General features: G+C 22.7%; 5 protein-coding genes across 5 annotated transcripts; 2 read left to right on the top strand and 3 right to left on the bottom strand. All coding sequences in view use genetic code 6, as the record gives it.

The window, feature by feature from the left end:
• Positions 1 to 229: 229 nt before the first annotated feature.
• TTHERM_00649050 (calpain family cysteine protease) lies at positions 230 to 5,311 on the bottom strand (the record flags this gene model as incomplete). The annotated part of the gene is made up of 1 exon (XM_001032299.2): positions 230 to 5,311. The coding sequence occupies one exon, from the start codon at positions 5,309 to 5,311 to the stop codon at positions 230 to 232; it is 5,082 nt and encodes a 1,693-aa protein (XP_001032299.2).
• Positions 5,312 to 7,845: 2,534 nt separating this feature from the next.
• TTHERM_000649049 (cyclic nucleotide-binding domain protein) lies at positions 7,846 to 9,976 on the bottom strand (the record flags this gene model as incomplete). Its single annotated transcript, XM_012797726.1, has 8 exons — positions 7,846 to 7,966; positions 8,083 to 8,172; positions 8,421 to 8,510; positions 8,757 to 8,846; positions 9,130 to 9,219; positions 9,493 to 9,582; positions 9,836 to 9,885; positions 9,941 to 9,976. 8 exons carry the CDS (start codon positions 9,974 to 9,976, stop codon positions 7,846 to 7,848), a joined length of 657 nt encoding a protein of 218 aa, XP_012653180.1.
• Positions 9,977 to 10,465: 489 nt separating this feature from the next.
• On the top strand, positions 10,466 to 11,823 carry TTHERM_00649040 (hypothetical protein; the record flags this gene model as incomplete). Its single annotated transcript, XM_001032298.2, has 10 exons — positions 10,466 to 10,507; positions 10,563 to 10,612; positions 10,667 to 10,756; positions 10,802 to 10,891; positions 10,941 to 11,030; positions 11,077 to 11,166; positions 11,223 to 11,312; positions 11,356 to 11,445; positions 11,496 to 11,582; positions 11,631 to 11,823. The coding sequence occupies 10 exons, from the start codon at positions 10,466 to 10,468 to the stop codon at positions 11,821 to 11,823; spliced, it is 912 nt and encodes a 303-aa protein (XP_001032298.2).
• Positions 11,824 to 12,444: 621 nt separating this feature from the next.
• TTHERM_00649030 (calpain family cysteine protease) lies at positions 12,445 to 17,712 on the bottom strand (the record flags this gene model as incomplete). Its single annotated transcript, XM_001032297.1, has 1 exon — positions 12,445 to 17,712. The coding sequence occupies one exon, from the start codon at positions 17,710 to 17,712 to the stop codon at positions 12,445 to 12,447; it is 5,268 nt and encodes a 1,755-aa protein (XP_001032297.1).
• Positions 17,713 to 18,347: 635 nt separating this feature from the next.
• On the top strand, positions 18,348 to 19,653 carry TTHERM_00649020 (kinase domain protein; the record flags this gene model as incomplete). The annotated part of the gene is made up of 9 exons (XM_001032296.2): positions 18,348 to 18,368; positions 18,422 to 18,471; positions 18,528 to 18,617; positions 18,662 to 18,751; positions 18,809 to 18,895; positions 19,019 to 19,108; positions 19,215 to 19,304; positions 19,360 to 19,449; positions 19,512 to 19,653. The coding sequence occupies 9 exons, from the start codon at positions 18,348 to 18,350 to the stop codon at positions 19,651 to 19,653; spliced, it is 750 nt and encodes a 249-aa protein (XP_001032296.2).

The raw sequence follows: 19,653 nt of genomic DNA, 5'->3' as shown, positions 1-19,653 counted from the left end.
ACTCTAAATAAATTACCTAAAAGAAGATAAATAGATATTAATATTATATTTAGATTATTAACCCAGATTCAAATTAAATATAATAATATTTACCAGATATTTAAAAATAATAACTTATAACTATTTTCTTAGGGTAGGCTAAGATTAAAAAATTATTTTAAAAATAGATCAATTCATTAAATAAATAAAAGCAATAATAAAAAGAAAATATACATAAAATAAAAAAACTTCACTTTTCTTTATATAATGTGTCTTAATTTGTTATTTAAGTTTCATTAATAGTTTCTTGATAGTTTAAAGAAATTAAATCATTATTTGTTTTAAATGGAAATAATGAGTTTTAATGAGAGAAAGATATTGTTTCATTATGTTTTATAAATGAATTTTTACTATTATCTCTTTTTTAGAATTCATAAAGTTAAATACTAACAGGATCCTTTGTTTTTGACTTTAAAATATGTTGTTATTAGAAAAAAAATGTATCTGAGTTAAATGTTTCATTGGCTTATTTTTAGGGACTAAAATCTGTAGAATTTTTATAAATTGACTTATAAGTTTTTTATCTTTCTCTTTTGTTATATATTGGAGAAATTTGCTAGATATTAAATGTACAATTCTAACTCAATTACTAATTATCATCTAAAACTTAATCTAATTAAAATAAGGAGTCACTTTCATCAGGTATGCTAAATAGAGATTCATCTTTTACAAATTTTTATTTTTCAGAAGCTTAAACTTTTAAAGAGAATTATTTTATTACATATCCACTAAGATCATATACTCTAATTAGTACTTCATCTATATCTTCAGTAGAAGGTGTACCATAAATCATTAAAATACCATGTTTTTAATCTAATTATAACCATTTAGGAAGCCTTAAATTTTTAGAAACTCCATATTTATTATAATCTAAATTAAGCATGCTCATTAAGAATCTCACACAACTATTTTTGTATTACTCTTTTTTAAAAGCAATAATTTATAAAATTTCATATGAATGTAAATGAATTGATTCTCCTACAGAGGGCTATAGAACGGAAGGTATGTGTGAGCAATAACCGAGAGCATCAGCATATAATACTTCTCTGATGAGGAAGAAGTTAATATCAAGTTGTTTATTTGTTGAATGTTTAATAAGTTAAGTGAAATTATTAATTTAAGACATTTCTTCGATTGATAAAATATTTATTTAAAATATAATTTTTATTAAATTTTATACGTTTATAGAGAGTTGAGGGAAGATTGTTAAAATGCCTTTATCATCTGTCTCTTATTTATAGTCTAAATTGACCAAAGCCTTGTACCAATCATTTAAGGATTTTTACAAATATTCATAGCAATAACTTTTAATGAACTCATAAACAAGCTATGATTTTTTATCTAACTAAAGTAAATATCTTGCTGCATGAGATCTTATGCCTCTATATAACCTGGAATTTACATTTTTCAAATCAGCAATATTATTCTAGTTAATTTGTCTAACTTTCATTAAATTAAAAGATATTATATCTTTAATTATTTTAGACATGCTCATACTTCCATCTTACTTTAAATAAAGCTTTTCAGCGGGGTGAGTTTTTTATTAAGATTTAAAAGCACTAAGTTGATTTTTTGTCTTTTTGATATTAACTACCTTTGGAGGTTTATTAGTTGTCATTAACTTTGTTTGCTAAACCATTTTAATAATATTATTTTCATCTAATTATTAATCATTACAATAAGGATGACCCTCATCTATCATCGAAGGGTTAGTATGATTTATTTCTTCTTATTTTTATACATTTTTTTTTTTCGATTACTCTTACTCAATTTTTGCAAATAAGAGGTTCACAATAATTTTTGAGTCTTAATGGCTATCACCAAGCATAATGATTTTTTTAACATATTTTTAATTACATTCAACAATTTCTTCATCGAAGTGCACACTATTCTTAAATATCATGTTTAGAATAATGCATCTTTTTTGGTAGATACCAATTATTGCAAAGAATGGACCAAGAATTTTAAGTAGAAGATTAAAAATATAAGAAAAAGGTATTGCGTAGATCTTAATTTAAAATTTACTAATTTTATAAGTGTAACCATCAGTAGCATTCACTTTAAATGAAAAAACTTCTAGATACGAATCAGTAGGTACAGTACCATGGAATGACAATTTTGTGCTGCCTTCTTATTATAGCCAGAAGTCCTAAGTCAATTTTTTATACCCTTCCTCATTATCAACATCTCCTTTCGTGTACATAGTTGTATATGTAATTGTTTAAGCATCTGAAGTTTAAAATGTGTTATCAGCAAATATGATTGATAGATCCTCCTCAATAGCAACTTCTGAGTTCGAAAAGAGTCTATTGATTTGTTACTGTAAAGTACTATTAGGATTTTCTTATATTTACTATTTTAGGGTAATAAAATTACATCTATTAAGAGGAAGGATGTAAGCAATTGGAAAATTAATAGAATCAGAAATAGTTATATTTAACATTTAAGTAGAATTATTTATTTAATCATCCATATGTATTACTGTTTTATTAGCAAATATTATTTTATTTTATAAAATATTATTGACTAAATTAAGCTACCCACTAAGCCTTAGATAATTAAAAGTAGAAGAAGTTGACGAAATCACTCCTTGGTAAATTTGCTAAACAAAAATCCCATCATTTACATTTGATTGAATTTCAATAACAACTTAATCTGATAATGTTTAAATGGAAGGAGAGGAACTTTAGTAGTAGAAAAATAGAGATGGTCTTACATAATAAATAACAGAATTCACAAACTGAGATTATATTAAAGTAATGATAACTTTTTTTATAAATTGTTGAGAGGCTTTTTGGTAGTCTTTTGAAGTAACGTTAGTAAGAATTTAACCTTTAAGGAAATTGTCATCAAATATTTAGTAGTTATTAGGATTAAACCCAGAATTTAAAGTATATTTGTCATTAATTATTCCTTAGTGTTACAAATAATTGATAATAAATTATGCTTAATCAGAATTAGTAACTGCTAAATCATCAGCATCATCAGCATCATATATGAAGTTATTTGTAGATAGTGGAATCACAGTTTCAACAAGAATAGTGTTTAAAGCGACTCCACCAGCAATATTCTAAAGTAGTTACTGACTGATAGCCATTACTAAAGTTTATGTTGAGGGATTATAGGACATAAAGTATGGTAAATCTAAGACTTAATCATTCTAATAAATATGTAAAGAAGTGATCTTCATATTATCTTGAGGATAGAGTATAACAAAATTTAACTAGATAATCTATCCTACAGAAAAGACAAAGTCATCCTAACTTAATCCAGTAGTGTTTACTAGGGATAGTTTTTAATCAAATTTTTGTGTAGTATTTGTACTACCATTTGATATTAATTAGCTTACCTCTGTATGAATCATTACTTTGCTTGTTAGAGGAAGACTAATTATTCCTTGAGGTCCAGCAATAAAAACAAAAGACTAATCATTTGGAATGCAAATAGATACACAATACTGCTTATCTCTTTAGTAAGCACTAATTTTCCTTGGATTTATTTTGTCTTTTATAGTAAGTAGAGAAAGCATACCCTTTTCCATTTAACCGACAAGCATATACTACTCATCAAACAAAGGCTATATCATACTTGTCCAGCCAGGTAAGCTAACTCTGGAGATTATATCTATTTTAGGTAAAGAGTATAAGTCTATTATAGCAAAACCAAGCATTCCATCCATTAGATAAGCATATTGATCAGTTAGAATTGATAATTCTATCCCCTCTCCACCTAAAGTTTCTATATAGTCCACTAAAGTAATGTTATTTTTATCAGTAAAACTTAAAGCATAAATTCCATAAGCTCTAACAGTGCTAACAATCCACTTGTTATCGTGAGTTATTACAGCTCCTTGATTTTCTCCACTTATGAATGATGGATTTTCCCAATATTTGATCAGTTTAAAGTCAAGAGGGTTTGTTGTGTTGAATATTAAGATTCCAGTTGAGTGAGTTATAGTTGCGTACTGCCTATCCTTGCTAAATTTAATTGATTCAGACATTTAAACTGTGTCTGTATGATAAGAATAAACTATTTTTGGGTTCATAATAGATATATTTTATGAATTGGTTGGATCAGTACTGTCTGGCTTAATCTGTAATACAGTTAATAAATTTTCAGAATATAAAGAAGGAATGTAAAGATATTTTCCATCGGGGTCTAAGTAGGCTGAATCAGACTCAATACTCAATCTAATTGAAGTGTCTAAATTTAACTTATATGGGTCTTAATAGAAAGGCATTATGTAAAATCCAGAATAATCAAACGCTCCGATCAAATAGTTATCCGTAGGATCTACGTAGCACCTCCATTTGTAAATTCCATCCATACTTAATTCAATGGCTTAATTGGTGTTGAAAATATTAGGATATTGATTATTAAGATTAGGTTTATTTTGTACAAATGTATACACGCTGATCGAATTTGAATAATATAAATATTGCTCAGTTCTAGAGAAAACGCCTGATTAAGCGAGGGCATCAACTTAAATCTAATGATAAAATCTAAAATTATCTCTCTAGCTGATGTCAAATATGAAAATACCTTGCGATCTAGCTGCTACAAAAAGCAAATTATCATTAGATGAAATCAAGAGGATGTATGTAGTAGGACTAATTTGTGAAAATGGCCAAAAACCAGTGAAATTTAATTTAAGAGGGTATTAGCTTTCACTACTTGCCAGTACGTTTTTAAATGGTGCATAAAATAGGCCAAACCACATCTCTACTTCAAATAAAATTTATTAATCATGTGTTGCAGTAGCATACCAACTTTTCCTATATCCGACACCTGTTGCAGCATTAAGTAAAGTTGCTTATCTTTTATCATTAGGAATCTAAGGAGGAATTATATTTATCTTTAAAACAACTACTCCTACAATATCACAAGCCAAATAAATCCAGTGACCATCGTCAGAAACAGATACGCCAGTAATCTGAAGAGTATCAACAGTATAAGTTGATAGAATATATACTTCTGACATTACTTCAACATCATAGACAACAACACTTCCTAGCATTCCAACGGCTACAGCTATTTTTATATCTTTTACATAAATTAAATCTTCCACTTGAGTTGGAAAATTACATTATCCTACTTAAATAAACTATTATGGTAAATTTAATTAATTTAGAGGATTAATGAATTGGTAAACCTTGATTTCTGAATTCAATCCTACTAAAATATAATTGCCATCACTAGTTACATCAAAGGCGCTTATGTAATCTCTACCTAAAGCTGATTTAAAGATTAATTTGCTACCTGTTTCATCCATTACTTATATGCCCTTAAATCCTAATGATATAAAAACTAAATCTTTATCTTACGCAACTCTAATAGTGAGAGGTATTCCTTAATCTTCTGTAAAATCTATTTTATTTAAGTAAAATGGCGAATATACTAAATTTATATTAGAATTCTGTGACCATACAAATTAGCTTAGTTATTAAATAAATATCAATAAGGGGATTAATATTCGCATATAAATATATTGTTTTTCTTATACGTTGGTTGGTTTATTTATTTAACTTTTTACTATAAATTTACTTTGATGTATTCAATTAAATACAAAAATTATTAATATTTTATAATTATTGATTATTAATTTAGGTCTTTAACAAACAAGAATATGCTTGCTAAACAATCGAACTTCTCCAAATTATTTTTAGATAGCTTTCATAAATAAATGAGTAATCAACAAAACGCAAATAAATCAAAATGAATAAAATGTATAGATTTTTCAATTTGAGTATTTATAATTGTAAAGTTATGATAATGGATAAATAACTGTTTGCCATTAACGCTACTCCATTTAAATTATATAGTTTTTTTAAAATAGTAGTTTTTATAATATTAATTACAATATGAAATTTTTTTTTCTTATTAATTAAAATGTTTGCAAAATATGTGCTTAGTAAAAATTTAAATTGGGAAATTTTTTTATTTACCTTTAATCACTAATGAATGCATTATTAGAAACAAATATTGATTATAATTTAAAAAAAAGACCAGCGTATTCAATTTTATCAGAGTTACATTTAAAGGGATTACATAAGCATCAAATAATCATAAAATTAATTAAATTATTGTGATAAATAATTATCAATTTTTTTAATAATTTTTATGATTAACATAATAATATTACCATCCTCTTATACCTTTATGAAATTTTTAATAGAAAAAATATCGATGCTATTTTTGAAATTAAACTTTGAAAATAATATAATTTTATTTTTAAAAATTTAATATTTACATCTGTTAAATAGTTATCTTAATAAATAATTAGAATAATCAGTCATATATATATTAGAATATATTTAAATAAACTACTTACTCAGATAATTTTTATTTTGCTAAATTATAGATGATAAAAACAAAATAGATTAAATAGCTCAAATAATATTCAATCAATTTTCAATCATTTAATTACAATAATTAAGCTAATCTTTTGATATCTAATTATTCCGCAATTAAAATATCATTATCATCTTAATTCAAGTTGATTTAACTTATTTCAGAAAGAAGCTTTTTAAGGAAAATTATCTTCAGAAAAAAAAATTAAACACTCACCTTTTCTGAATAAAGCAGTGTTTTTATTTAAGGTCTTTATTGATATATACATTATGATTTTTAAAGAAGCAATTTAGTTTTACCAAGTAGTTAATATGCTATTTTATTATTTTCTTTTATACTTTAAAAGACTTTTAGTAAATATTTAAATTATTTAAAGGGATTTAATATTTTTATATAAAACTAAGAATAACTGGAATTATATACTATTTTTTAGCTTTTAGCTGATTTTATTATGCAAAAACTAGACCAAAAGATATACTCTTTGACTAATTTATTCAATATAAAATTAAAAAAATTAGTTGTTAATTAAACTTTTTTACTGTTATTGCTTGAATTTTAATATTTAAAAAAACTAATTAATATTAGTTTTAAAAGATAAAATTATCTAAAAAAATATAGCTAATACAATAATTATAAAATTTAATGACTATCTAACTACAAAAATATATGCCATAGTTTCATTAAATAATTCATAATTGTCATATTACACTTTTTTACCCGTTTATAAACCATTAAAAAAAGGTTATTAAATTACCAAATTTGTTTTGGATTTTTTGAGAAAAAGAGGAAACTGGGTATATGTTAAATAATCAAAAAAAAAAAAAAAAATTAGATATTGATTGAATTATTAATAATTATAAAAATACATAAAAAATAAATAAAAATATATTTATAAATAAAATAAAAATTAATTTTAAGATGTATTCTGAGTGCATTTATATGTGCGAGTTATTCTATTCTATTCTTTACCTATTTTATTCCACCTTTTTAAATATTAATGAAAGAAAGAAAACTCAACCAGAATAAAAATGAAAAATAAATCAGATAAATTGCTAATAAATGTATGAATCAGTAAATATAAAGAGATTTTATGTATAAATTCATAATTTTATTAAAAAATCTAAAACAAATAAACTATTTTTACTAGAGATTAAGTGCCAAATTTGAGAAATTAGTGCAGTTTGTTAAAGCAAGACCCAAGCCTGATACACCACTATCACCAATTTTATTGGTACTTTTAAATTTTGAAGAATGAAAAAATGAAGAATTAATATGAAATAATAAAAAGCAAATTTATTAACAATCAAAGTAAAATTGAAAAATGAATGAGTTTAATTAAGAAACAAAAAAAAAACTGAAGCAAAATAAAAAATATAAGATAAAATTAATTCAAAAGATAATATATTAATTAATTAAAAAATTTTAATTGTTTTAAATTCATTTTTATATAAAATATCAAAATAAAAAGCAAATAAATTGTTTTTACTAGAGATTAAGTGTCAAATTTGAGAGTTTGGTGCATTTTGCTAAAGAAGAACCTAAGCCAGATACACCTTCATTCCCAATATAATTTTCACTTTTTAAATATTGAAGAAAATAATTATTATTTAATTAATTCAAAAGAGCATTATTGTTTTAAATTTATTTTAATTTTAAAAATATCAAAATTCAAAATAAATAAATTGTTTTTACCCTAAATTAAGTGTTAAATTTGAGAGATTAGAGCATTTTGCTAAAGAAGAACCTAATTCTTTTGCACCAATTTCACCAATTTAACTCCACCTTTTTAAATATTGAAGAAAAAAATATGTAAATATTTAGTTATTTGGAAGGAAAAATGAAGAAAATATGTGAATTAATAAAAGCAAAAGTTAAAAATGTAAAAATTAAAAATGAATCATTTATATTAAAATAATGAAAAACATAAATTTAATAAAAAAGAAAAATATACCTAATAAATAAAATAAAAGAAGTTACTTTTTTAAATTCATTTTTTTTTAAATATCCAAAAAAAAGTAAATTGTTTTTACTAGAGATAAAGTGCCAAATTTGAGAGATTAGGGTATATTTCTAAAGCAGAGCCTATGCCCGAAGCACCAAACGTGCTAATTTGATTTCCACTATTTTAAATATTGAAGAAAATAAATAAAATTATTATAGTTCGTTTAAGGAATAAATAAAGAAAAAATATGAATAATAAGAAATTAATTAATTTAAAATCAAAAAAAAGTTGAAATGAATGAATGTATTTTTTAAATGGGTAAAGAAAGAAAAATATAAGAGAAAAATAAATCAAATAGACAGCTAATATATATTAATTGTAATATTAAAAAATATATAAATCCATAACAAATAAAATTATTTACCCAATATCAAGTGTCAAATTTAAGAGATTTTGGCATTTTGCTAAAGCAGAAACTAAATCTACTGAACCTTTATCTCCTAATTTATTGGTACTTTTTAAATATTGAAGAAAATATACATAATTAATTAGCTAATTAGGTAAGAATAAAAAAAAGATTTGAAATAATAAGAATTTTAATGAATAATCAAAGTCAAAGTTGAAAATGAAAAAATAAATGAGTTAAATTAAAAATAAATAAAGAATAGACATGATAAAAAAGAAAAATAAATAAATATAAAGCTAATAAATAAATTAATTTATTAATAGAGTTTTATTGTTTTAAATTTATTTTTATTAAAAAAACATAAAATCCAAAACAAATAAAATGTTTTTACTAGAGATTAAGTCTTAGATTTGAGAGATTAGTGCAGCTTGCTAAAGCAGAACCTAATATTGATGCACCTATAGCACTTATTTAATTCCACCTTATTAAATATTGAAGGAAAAATATATAATTAATTTTTTAGTTAGAAGGATAAAGTGAAATAATAAGAAATAAATTTTTCAAAGTAATAATTAAAAAATAATAATTTAAATTAATTAAGAAAGAAAGAATAACAGGAACACAATAAAAAGAAATTTAATTCAAATAAAAAATTAATAAATAAATGAATAAATTTCATAAGATTTATTGTTTTAAATTCATTTTTATATTAATAATTAATTATCAAAATTGAAAACAAGTTAACTGTCTTTACTCAAGATTAAGTGTCAAATTTGAGAGATTAAGGCATTTAACTAAAGCAGAACACAAGCCTGATATAGCTTCATCACAAATTTTATTCTAACTTTGAAAATATTGAAGAAAATATAAATAATTATTTGGTTAGAAGAAAAAAAACTGAAGAAAAAATATGAAATAATTAGAAATAAATTTATTTGAAATAAAAAAAATTTTTAAAATGTGTAAAAATAAAGAAAAAATATTTGTTAAAATAAAATGAATGAATCTATTAGAAAAATAATATTGTAAGTGACTTGAAAATAAAATAAAATAAAAAAGATTGATTAATAATAATAAAATTAATAAATTAAATATACTTTAAATTAATATTGAGAACTGAGTGAGATTATAGCGAAGAGTTTAAAAACTTTTTTTTTAATAAAAATAAATTTAATGGATATTTATAAAAAATAAATAATTACATCTTCTAGATTGTTATAGTTTTTCTGTTATATCATTTATTTATTTTTTCAAAAATTAGAATAATGATTAATGGAAATTTAATTTATTAATTAAAAATATATTAAAAAACTAATTTAGTTTTATTTAGATTTTATTTCGATAAAAGAAACAAATAGTTATAAGAGAGATGAATAGGATTTTATAAAGTTTTTTTTTAGAAAAAAATATGACAATAAGTAAGTGCAACATTGATTTTTAAATTTTAATAGTACTCGTTATAATGTACAAAATATAGTAGAAGTTAGAGATGGGTTATTGAAAAAAATTTTTTTATATGAGTACTTAAATTTTAAAAAATACAATAATTATTAATTGAACTTTTGAAATTAATTTTAAATTTGTGCCTATCTTTGAAATAAAATTAATAAAATTTAACTAAAATTTTAATTTGAGTAAAAAAATAAAAATATATTCATTATTTTTGATATTCATTTAACTTCTAAAAAATTTAATAAAGGATTAATAATTATTTATCCAAAAAAAAAATGGATTCATAATAAGAAAAATACTTACATTCTTTAGAAGATGTAAAACAATAAATAAATTTAAAATTAAGTAAAGTATTTTCTTTTAATGATAAAGTTACATAACCTAAACTTTAATGTGCTGAAAAAATTACAAATAAATTAAAAGTAGATTTAATAAATTGGAATTAGTAATTTTTAATGGTTTTAATATATAAATAGCTCATCAAAAAAAGAACAATTCAAGTTTAAATACCTTGAAGATTGCATTCTAAAAAGTGAAAATTTAGAGGAATTAAATTTAAGCTTTGAGTAAATTCTTTAATATAAGTAATCCATTAAACCTTATTTATTTAGTAAAAGTTTTGTAGATGATAATTTTTTTGAGGATATTATTTCAACAATAGGAAATTCTACGTCCTTAAAAAGTTTGAGCTTATCTTTTGAGTAAAAATAATTTTTTCTCAAGCCAGATTAATCAAATATATTTTATAAGATTAAATCAGATAACTAGCAAAGGAATAATGAGTCTTGACTCAAATCAAAAGTGCTTTAAAAAATTAAAAAAGCTAGAGTTATTCTTAAAGTAAATTAAATTACTCATAAAGATATTTTATTTATTTTTGTTAAAGTTCCAATAAATTAGAAGATAAGGCACTAGAATATTTTTCATAATTTATTTTAGGCTGTAGCTCCCTTGAAACAATTAATCTTATATTTAAGTATTTTTAATTTATCATAAAAATAACAATTTAAAATTTCATATTTATTTATGTAGCAATAATAAAATATCTGATGAGGGCATTAAGTTTATTTAATAAAGTATCCCAAAGTTATAAAATATTAAAAAAATTGTGCTCTTCTTATCGTAATTTCAATAATTAAATATCAATATTAATTTTTTTTTAAAGAGGGACTTTTGTTACTGAAAAAGGATTCTCTGGCTTAGTGAACAGCTTCTCATAATGCCAAAATCTTTAAAATTTACATTTACAGCTAATGTAAATAAATAAATAACTTTTGCAAAATAAACAATATTTTAATAAAAAAGCAAAGTGCCTTTAAAATTATGTGAGAGTAAAGATTCATTTGATTTTTATTGCTATAAGAATCTCTACTAACTTACATTAAATTTAGAGTAAGTATTTTTTAATTATCTGTTTTAATTTTAAAATTAAAAAAAAAGTTAGTTGAAATTAAAATAAAAGGAACTTGAATAGTTTGCAAAATATTTAAAGATTTAGCAGAGTATAAGATACCTAAAATTAACAATAAGCAATTATTATTATTATTAAGCTGAAAAAAAATAAACATAATTGATTATATTAAATAATATTTACAAAATCAAGCGATTAGTTTTTAAATTTTTACTAGTATGAAAAATTATCTATTAAAATAGTTTTATATGTTTGAATATTTAAGTATGTGTAATAAAATAAAAATTTACAAAAAATAATCAAATCACTTAAATATTTTAAAGGGATTAAGAAATATCATTTTATTTACTTACTTACATTTATTTTTTAAAATTTAAAGTTTATTTTTTTTATTTAAAAGCTTATTAAACCCAAATAAATATTCATCACTAAGAGTAAAAAATGAATAAATAATTTAATTATTTACTGACGGAATTAATTTTGTTAATTTAATTTTATAAAATTAATTTCTAAAAATTTTTAAATACTAAAAATGATTCAAATTTGATAGAAATTGGATCGATTTTTCTATTTTTGTTCAATTTTATGATTGATTATTTTTCACTTTCTAAACCATTTTTTAATAGATGAGATCAAACTTATTATTTTCAACTGTATAAAATTTCTTAATAATTGTATAAAATAAAACATAAATTTGAACTATAAAAAACACTTTAAAAACCTAAGAAGAAATTGATTAATATAAATTTATTTATAAAAAGCTATACTATCTATTTATATTTGTTTAAAGAAATTAATAATATTAAAATCTAAAAAAATTTAGAATGTAGAAAATATTTTGAATCAACTATTTCGCCTTTAGTCACATTTGGTTGAAGAAATATCGTCTTCAAGAGTTAATATTTAAGAGTCTTTATCTATAATTTTTTAGATTTCTTCAGTAGTATTGCTAATTTATGTAATGTTTTTGCTATTTTTGTTTCTCCTAAATTGATAATCTATGATTTACTAAATTTTCAGTGATTTTTAATTGAATGTATTCCCTTCTTCTTCTAAAGATTGAAGTTCTAAATTCTATTAGCTAGGCAAGCTTAATTTAAAATTACCACTATTTTTTTAATTATCTATTGATTTCGTTTAATCTTGTTACTAAAAAAAATACTAAGAAAAGTTTATCTGAGAATTATCTTTGTATTTAAAAAAGGGAGAGGTATTAAATTTATATTAGCTTTTTCTATGATTAATATTTAAATCGTATTAATTAGATAAATTTAGAGTTTATAATGTGTTTTCGTTATTTTACATTTATTGGCTTGCATTAGCTCTGATTTTTAACAGAAATTGCTAAACTACATAGCCAGAGTAATCTTTGATTTTAATTAAGACTTCTTCTGAGTCTTCGTACTGAGGAACTCCACGCATGACAATCATACCTCGTTTCTGATCTAGATAAATCCATGCTGGGAGTCTCATATTCTTGGAGATTCCATATTTAGTATAATCTAGATTAAAAAATTTAAAGACAGGCTTTAAACAATCTTTAATATTTTTCTTCTTATAAGCAATTATTTATTTGATTTCATATGAAAAAAGATGTATTGATTAACCTACTGAAGGCTTAAATTTAGATGGAGAAAATTACTTAAAACCAAGAACATCAGCAAAAATAACATCTCTAATTAAATAAATATTTATATTAGTCTTGTATTTTGCTTCAAACTCCAAAAATTCTTTAAAATTATTAGGTGTTTCTTAAAGTTTATCTGGAAAGAGCTTAAAAGATTGAAAAATGTGAGTTAGAATCAAATATTGAAAGTCTATTTTTGGGAATATGCTGAGGTTTTATTAGTTTTGAATATCCTTTTAGTCATAATCATATTTTATAATAACTATCTATTTGTACCAATCATTCTCTTATTGATGTAAAAATTACAAACAGTAACGCTTAATATTTTCATAAGCTTTTTAAGATTTCTTATCAAGACTTAAGAAATATCTTGAAATATAGGCTCTAATGGCTACTTAAATTCTAGAATTTGGATCTTGAATTTCATTTTCATAATTAAAATTTGACTGAGTTAGATTTAAATTGTAAGATTAGATATCACAAATTATTTAACTTGTGTTGATTGAACCATTTTAATTTAAATACTTTCTTTCAAGGATCGACCTTACTGAGTGTTTCTTATTTTTACTAATACTTTAGGTCATTTTTTCTAAGCTTTTAGGGTTTATTTTCTTTTATGTGAGTTATAGTTTGCTTTCTTGAAAATTCTTGAAATCTTCATTTGAGTTATTGCAAATGTTAAAAATGTTACTATCTTTTTCAGATTCTGATTTTAAATCAAAACTAATTTTACGTTCTTTATTTTGGCTTGAAGAATCTATTTGTATTTGCTGTTTCATTTTGACCAATACTTTTGAAAATAACTAGTTAACAATTTATTTAGAATCCTACTAGAGAGATCCGAGCATTATTATTTATTTTACAAATGGTTGATTGCAGATTGCAATTTCTTCTGAGTATGTTACTTTATTACTAAATATGATATTTAAGAAGATGCTTCTTTGTTTGTACATGCCTAAAACAAAGACAATTGGACCTAAGATTTTAAATAACAAATTTAAGACATAATTCAATGGTACTCCACTTATAATAATTGTAAAGGTGTCTTCTGCTTTTGTATAACCATCAGAGGCAATAATTTTGAAAGTGTATGATTTGAGGTACATACTTGCAGTTGTTTACCCTTTTAGGGTAAGCGAACTTCCATCCATCTACTGAAGCCATAAATTTGGAGGAATAGAAATGTAATTACCGTTTGAGGTAAGATAAAAATATTCATATGATATATCTGATACATCTTCAACTAGAAATGTACTATGTGAAAACGAAATAGTAATTTCACTTTCAATAAAAAGAATTCCTTCAGAAAATTAATTATAAATTTAATCTTATAAAGTATTCTATGCATTAAGCACTAATTGCTACTTTAATGATATGAATTAGCATTAAAAGATAGGAATAACTTAAACTATTGGATAATTTATGCTATCAACTACTGTTATTGTAATATTTGAACTATTTGTGCTTGTTATCTCTGTTATATTGGCAAAGACTATTTTTTATTATAAAACAGCATTGACATTAACAACAGTTCCAGTAATAATAATTTGATCTTTCTAATCAGAAATCTAAAAAGCTACACTTAAGACACTTCGTAATATCAATTTACCAGATTTGTTGTCGATTTGCAAAGTAACTGAAATAGCTTATGAGTTAGTTGTGATAAACTAAGATGTTTAAGTGCTATTAAATTTCAAAGATGGTTATATATAGAATTTTATTGGGTTTATGTAAAAAGACTTCATCAATGATAGGTTTATTTTCCAAATAATTTATGGCAGAACAATATTTTTTAAATTTTAATCTTAGAAAACAGATGGATCTAAAATTTATTATTAAACTGTAAGATCGAAAATTAAAGCTTTAGTAAAATCATAACTTTCACTAATTATTGAGTTAGAATCTAAAATATTTTACTATAAGAGGCTCTGGTAAATATACTGAGATTGTTATTGATTAGTAATAGCTTTATCAAGTTAGTTTTATTAATTAAATATAAAGGAGTTTGAATTTAATGGGATTACTGTTTTTATAAGTATTATGTTTAGATTCAAATTTACTTTGCTACTTCCAAGCAAAGCCTTATCAGTTTAAAATTAAATAGACTGCTAGAATTAATCAAACGAAAAGAAAGAAGGTAATTTCACCATTTATCCATCTTGATAAAAATAGATGTCACTGATGTGCATATTTTCATCAATAGGATATAAAATAGCAAAATTAAATTAGATTTATTCTCCAACATAAAAAATATATTCATCGTTGAGCGTTGGGGTATTTTAATCACCTTATATATTTCTTTTCTCATATTTAGAGATTCGAACCTCTTATGTGAGCTGATTTTATGAAATTAAACTCACACTTGTGTGCATCTTTACACCACTATAGATGGGAAAGGTAATAATACCTGCTGAAGTAGTAACAAAAATATAATTTGAATTATTAGGCATGCAAATCGCCATTCCATATTGCTTTTCATATATTATTGCATTTACTACTGTAGGGAATCTTTTATCTCTAATGTCAATTAAAGTGAGCATTCCTCTTTCCATAGTGGTAACAAATATATATTACTCATCTTAAATTAGTAAACCCATAACACAATATCCTGGTAAGCTAATCCTTGATATGATATTAATTTTTGGAAAAAAATTTGTATCTATTATTGCAAATCCTTTGATTCCATCGATTAGGTAAGCATAATTTTAAAATGATGAAATAATTATACTTTCTCCACCAAGAGTGTATTTGTAGTCAGATAAAAATGGTTTGCTCTTATCTTAAATGTTCAAAAGATAAACACCAAACAACCTTATTGTGCTTAATATCCAATTATTATCATTAGTTATACATGCTCCTTGGTTTTCTCCTTGCATGAAATCTGGGGTATTCCATCTAGAAAGAATTTAAATGTTGAAAATATCAGTTGCATTGTAAATGATTAAGCCTATACCATATGTCTAAACAGCGTACTACCTATCGAAACTAAAAGTGATCATTTCAGTTATTTATAATTAATTTATGTCATATTATTTAATCAGTTTTGTATTTTCCAAAGATATATTTTACTATTCTGGACTATTATCAAGCGGCTCATACTAGTAAATTCCTAGTAGATATTCAGAAAAGTATTAAGGAATTACCATGTATTTTCCAGAAGGTTCAAAGTAAATAGAGTCTACTTGCAAGTCGTAAAATTTGTAAACAGACGTATCTAAATTGTAAGGATTTTGTCTGATAGGGAAAATGAACAAACCAGAATAGTCAAAAGCTCCAATTAGATAATCATCATTCGCATCAGTGTAGCATCTCCACTTATAATTTTAAGTTGGAAGCTATCCATATTTTATTTAGTGGATATTGAACAAATTTGGAAAATTCTCGTTTAAATTAATTTATTCTTGCTAAAATGTAAAGACTTTTGTTGCATCCGAAAAATATAGAAAGTCTTCTTTAATTGAAAACTAAATTGAATAAACGAGAGAATCAGAGTTGATTTGTTAGAAAAATTTAATTTACTCTCTGTCCCTAATATCGAATATAAAAATACCTTAAGATCTCACTCCTAGAAATAAAAAAGTCTCTTGAGAATTAAGAATTAATGACTAACATGTTGGATTAAATTAGTGAAAAGGCCAATATGCATTAAAATTAATATTAAATGGATATTAATTTACACTACTTTGGACAATTTACTAAGAATTTGCATAGAAAAAACCATACCAAAAATCAATAGCAAATATGTAGAAATTATCTGAAGTTGCAATCACTTGGTAAGATATGATCCCATATGTACCATGACCAGCTAATATTAATTAGATCTAGCGACTATCTAGAGAGTCTTTTGGAAGTGTAATTTCTTGTAGCTTGAGCATGAATAGGCCTACCAAATCGCTAGCTATATAAAGCCAATCTCCATTTTTGGAAATAAAAAGACCATTTATAACTCCAGATGTTGTATTAAATACTGCAACTTATTTGATACTAATTTTATGTGTAGTATCATATACAATAACTTATCCCTATCTCCCGCCAACAACTAACAGCTCTTTGCTCTCACTGTAAACCATTTTTTAGATATCTGTTGGAAAGGTGTAGGTTGATTAAAGTTAAAACTCAAACAATTTAGTGTTATTTTTTAAATATGTGAGAGAATACACCCTCAAAGAATTACGGATCCCTATAAAAATGCATGATGCATCTGAATTAACTTCAAATGACTCTATGTAGTTGTTTTCTATGTTTTCTATCTGCAAGATTTAATCACCTTCCTGGCTTATAACAGTAATTCCACTGAATCCAGATGACAAAAAGATCCAATTATTAAATGAAATGGCCTTTAACTTTAAAGGAATCCAGTTAGAATCATTTTATTACAGTTAATTATGAAACAAAGGGGAGTATATTTAATTAACATTTATTATTTAACCCTTTAAAATTCCAGGAATTATTAAGAAAATAATAGTTATTACTATCAAAATCATTTCTACTCTAATTAATACAGATATTTATTTATCTATTTACTTTTTGGCTTATATAAAAAGCAAAAATTAAATATTGCTTAGATTTTGTTCAGTTATTTAAGGGTTTAATAATCTAATCATAATAAAGTGATTGCGTAACAATTCAGACACACAAATTGTTAAATTTGTTGCAAATAATATTAATTAAATTGTTGAAAAAATAAGGTTTTTTATTCAAATGTAAAAATAAAACTCATTTATTTAAGTACTTAAACAGTTTTTATTGACTGAATTCAATCAAAAATTTAAGCAATTCAAAACTTAATTTAAAAAAAAAAAAATTTTTTATTTTTGGAATTATTTTAAAAGTAAATTTTATTTGCTTAAAAATTAAATATTTGAACTAAAATTAAAAAAATAAATAATGGTTTGTAAAATAGTTTGCAGAAAAAGTAATTTTTAATTTTTACTTTGAAGATTTTTAATGACTCACAAATTTTAATTATTAAGAGTGAAATTATTAAATTTTATTGTTTATTTTAAGATTCTTATTGCTTTTATTGATTAGTTCAATTATTTTATTAAAAAATATAAATCCTAAACAAATTATATTTACAAAAAGTAATTGAAAACTAACAAAAAAGCTAAAACTTTAAATGTTCTCAACTATTAAAGAAGTATTTATTTATTTAATTTGTTATTAAAATAAAAAACTTTTCAACATAAAAAGTTCATAGATAGCACTAATTTTGATATTGAAGATATAGAGTTAGATTTCGGGTATAATTCTAAATTTTATTTTGAAGATATACCATTTATTATTTTTTTTGCCTTAGGTACCTTCAATTAGATGAATAAAATTTATAAAATTTAAGTGAAAACTTTGAGTAGTACAAAAATATAAAATAATTAAATCTAAATTTAGCGTAGATATTTATTATTTTCAATAGAAATTTTAATTATTTAAAAGCTATAACTAGATAAATGATAAATGGATATAAGTTTTATGCGAAAAACTTATTCAAAAAAAAAGTTTGGTTAAATTAATCCTGCATCTAGAGTATTTAATTTTATATTATTATTATTATATTAATTCAGCATATTATTTTACTAAAAGGAGTAACCTAATTACTGACTTGGGCCTCATTTTTTTAGGCAAAATGCTTTAGGAGCTAGACTTATCTAATTTAGAAATTTATCTAGGGTAAATATGAATTTGTTACAGTTGTATTTATTTCAATTTTAATTTAGAATTCTAAATAGATTGATTATATTTTTAGTTTGTTAATTCATAAAAAAAATTCATTTATAAAAAAATAAATATAAGTCACAATTAAATTTCAGATTTGGGTGTAGAAAATTTAGCTCAGTTTTTAAGATTTTGCTGCAATCTTTTAGATTTAGTAATTACTTTAGAGTAAATTGAAAATTTATTATTGTTTCTTAATTTAAGATTTTTGTTTTATATAATTTTTGTGGTATTTATAAATCTTTTACTCTCTAATCAAATATTATAAAAAAAGGCATACACTGATTTCTAATCAAGCAGTTGAAAATATTAGCCAAGTTTTAGGAAAAATCTCGAATCTAACTTCTTTGAAGCTATTTTTTTAGTAAATTCTAATTATTGTTAAAATATTATTTTAAAATATTTAAAATAAAATAAAGCTCAAATTAATTAGGCACTTATTAATAACCACTTTAAATGTCAGGATTAAAAAACTGCAAAAATCTCAAAAAGCTTCTTCTTTAATTTGAGTAAATATTTTTGAAACAAATTTTTTAGATTTAATAAAAAATATGTTTAAAAAATAAAAAAGTTCTAATTAAATTGGGGATAATTTGCTAGATTTAGGTATTTAGATTAGATAATGCTCACTTCTTACTCATCTTGAACTTTATTTAGTGTAACTTAAATAATTTGTATCATAAATTTAATTTGATATTATTTAGAGAAAATGA

The sequence above is a fragment of the Tetrahymena thermophila genome, assembly GCF_000189635.1.
Source record: "Tetrahymena thermophila SB210 genomic scaffold scf_8254644, whole genome shotgun sequence".
NCBI classification, from domain to species: domain Eukaryota; phylum Ciliophora; class Oligohymenophorea; order Hymenostomatida; family Tetrahymenidae; genus Tetrahymena; species Tetrahymena thermophila.
This window is presented reverse-complemented; position numbering and strand designations above follow the sequence as displayed.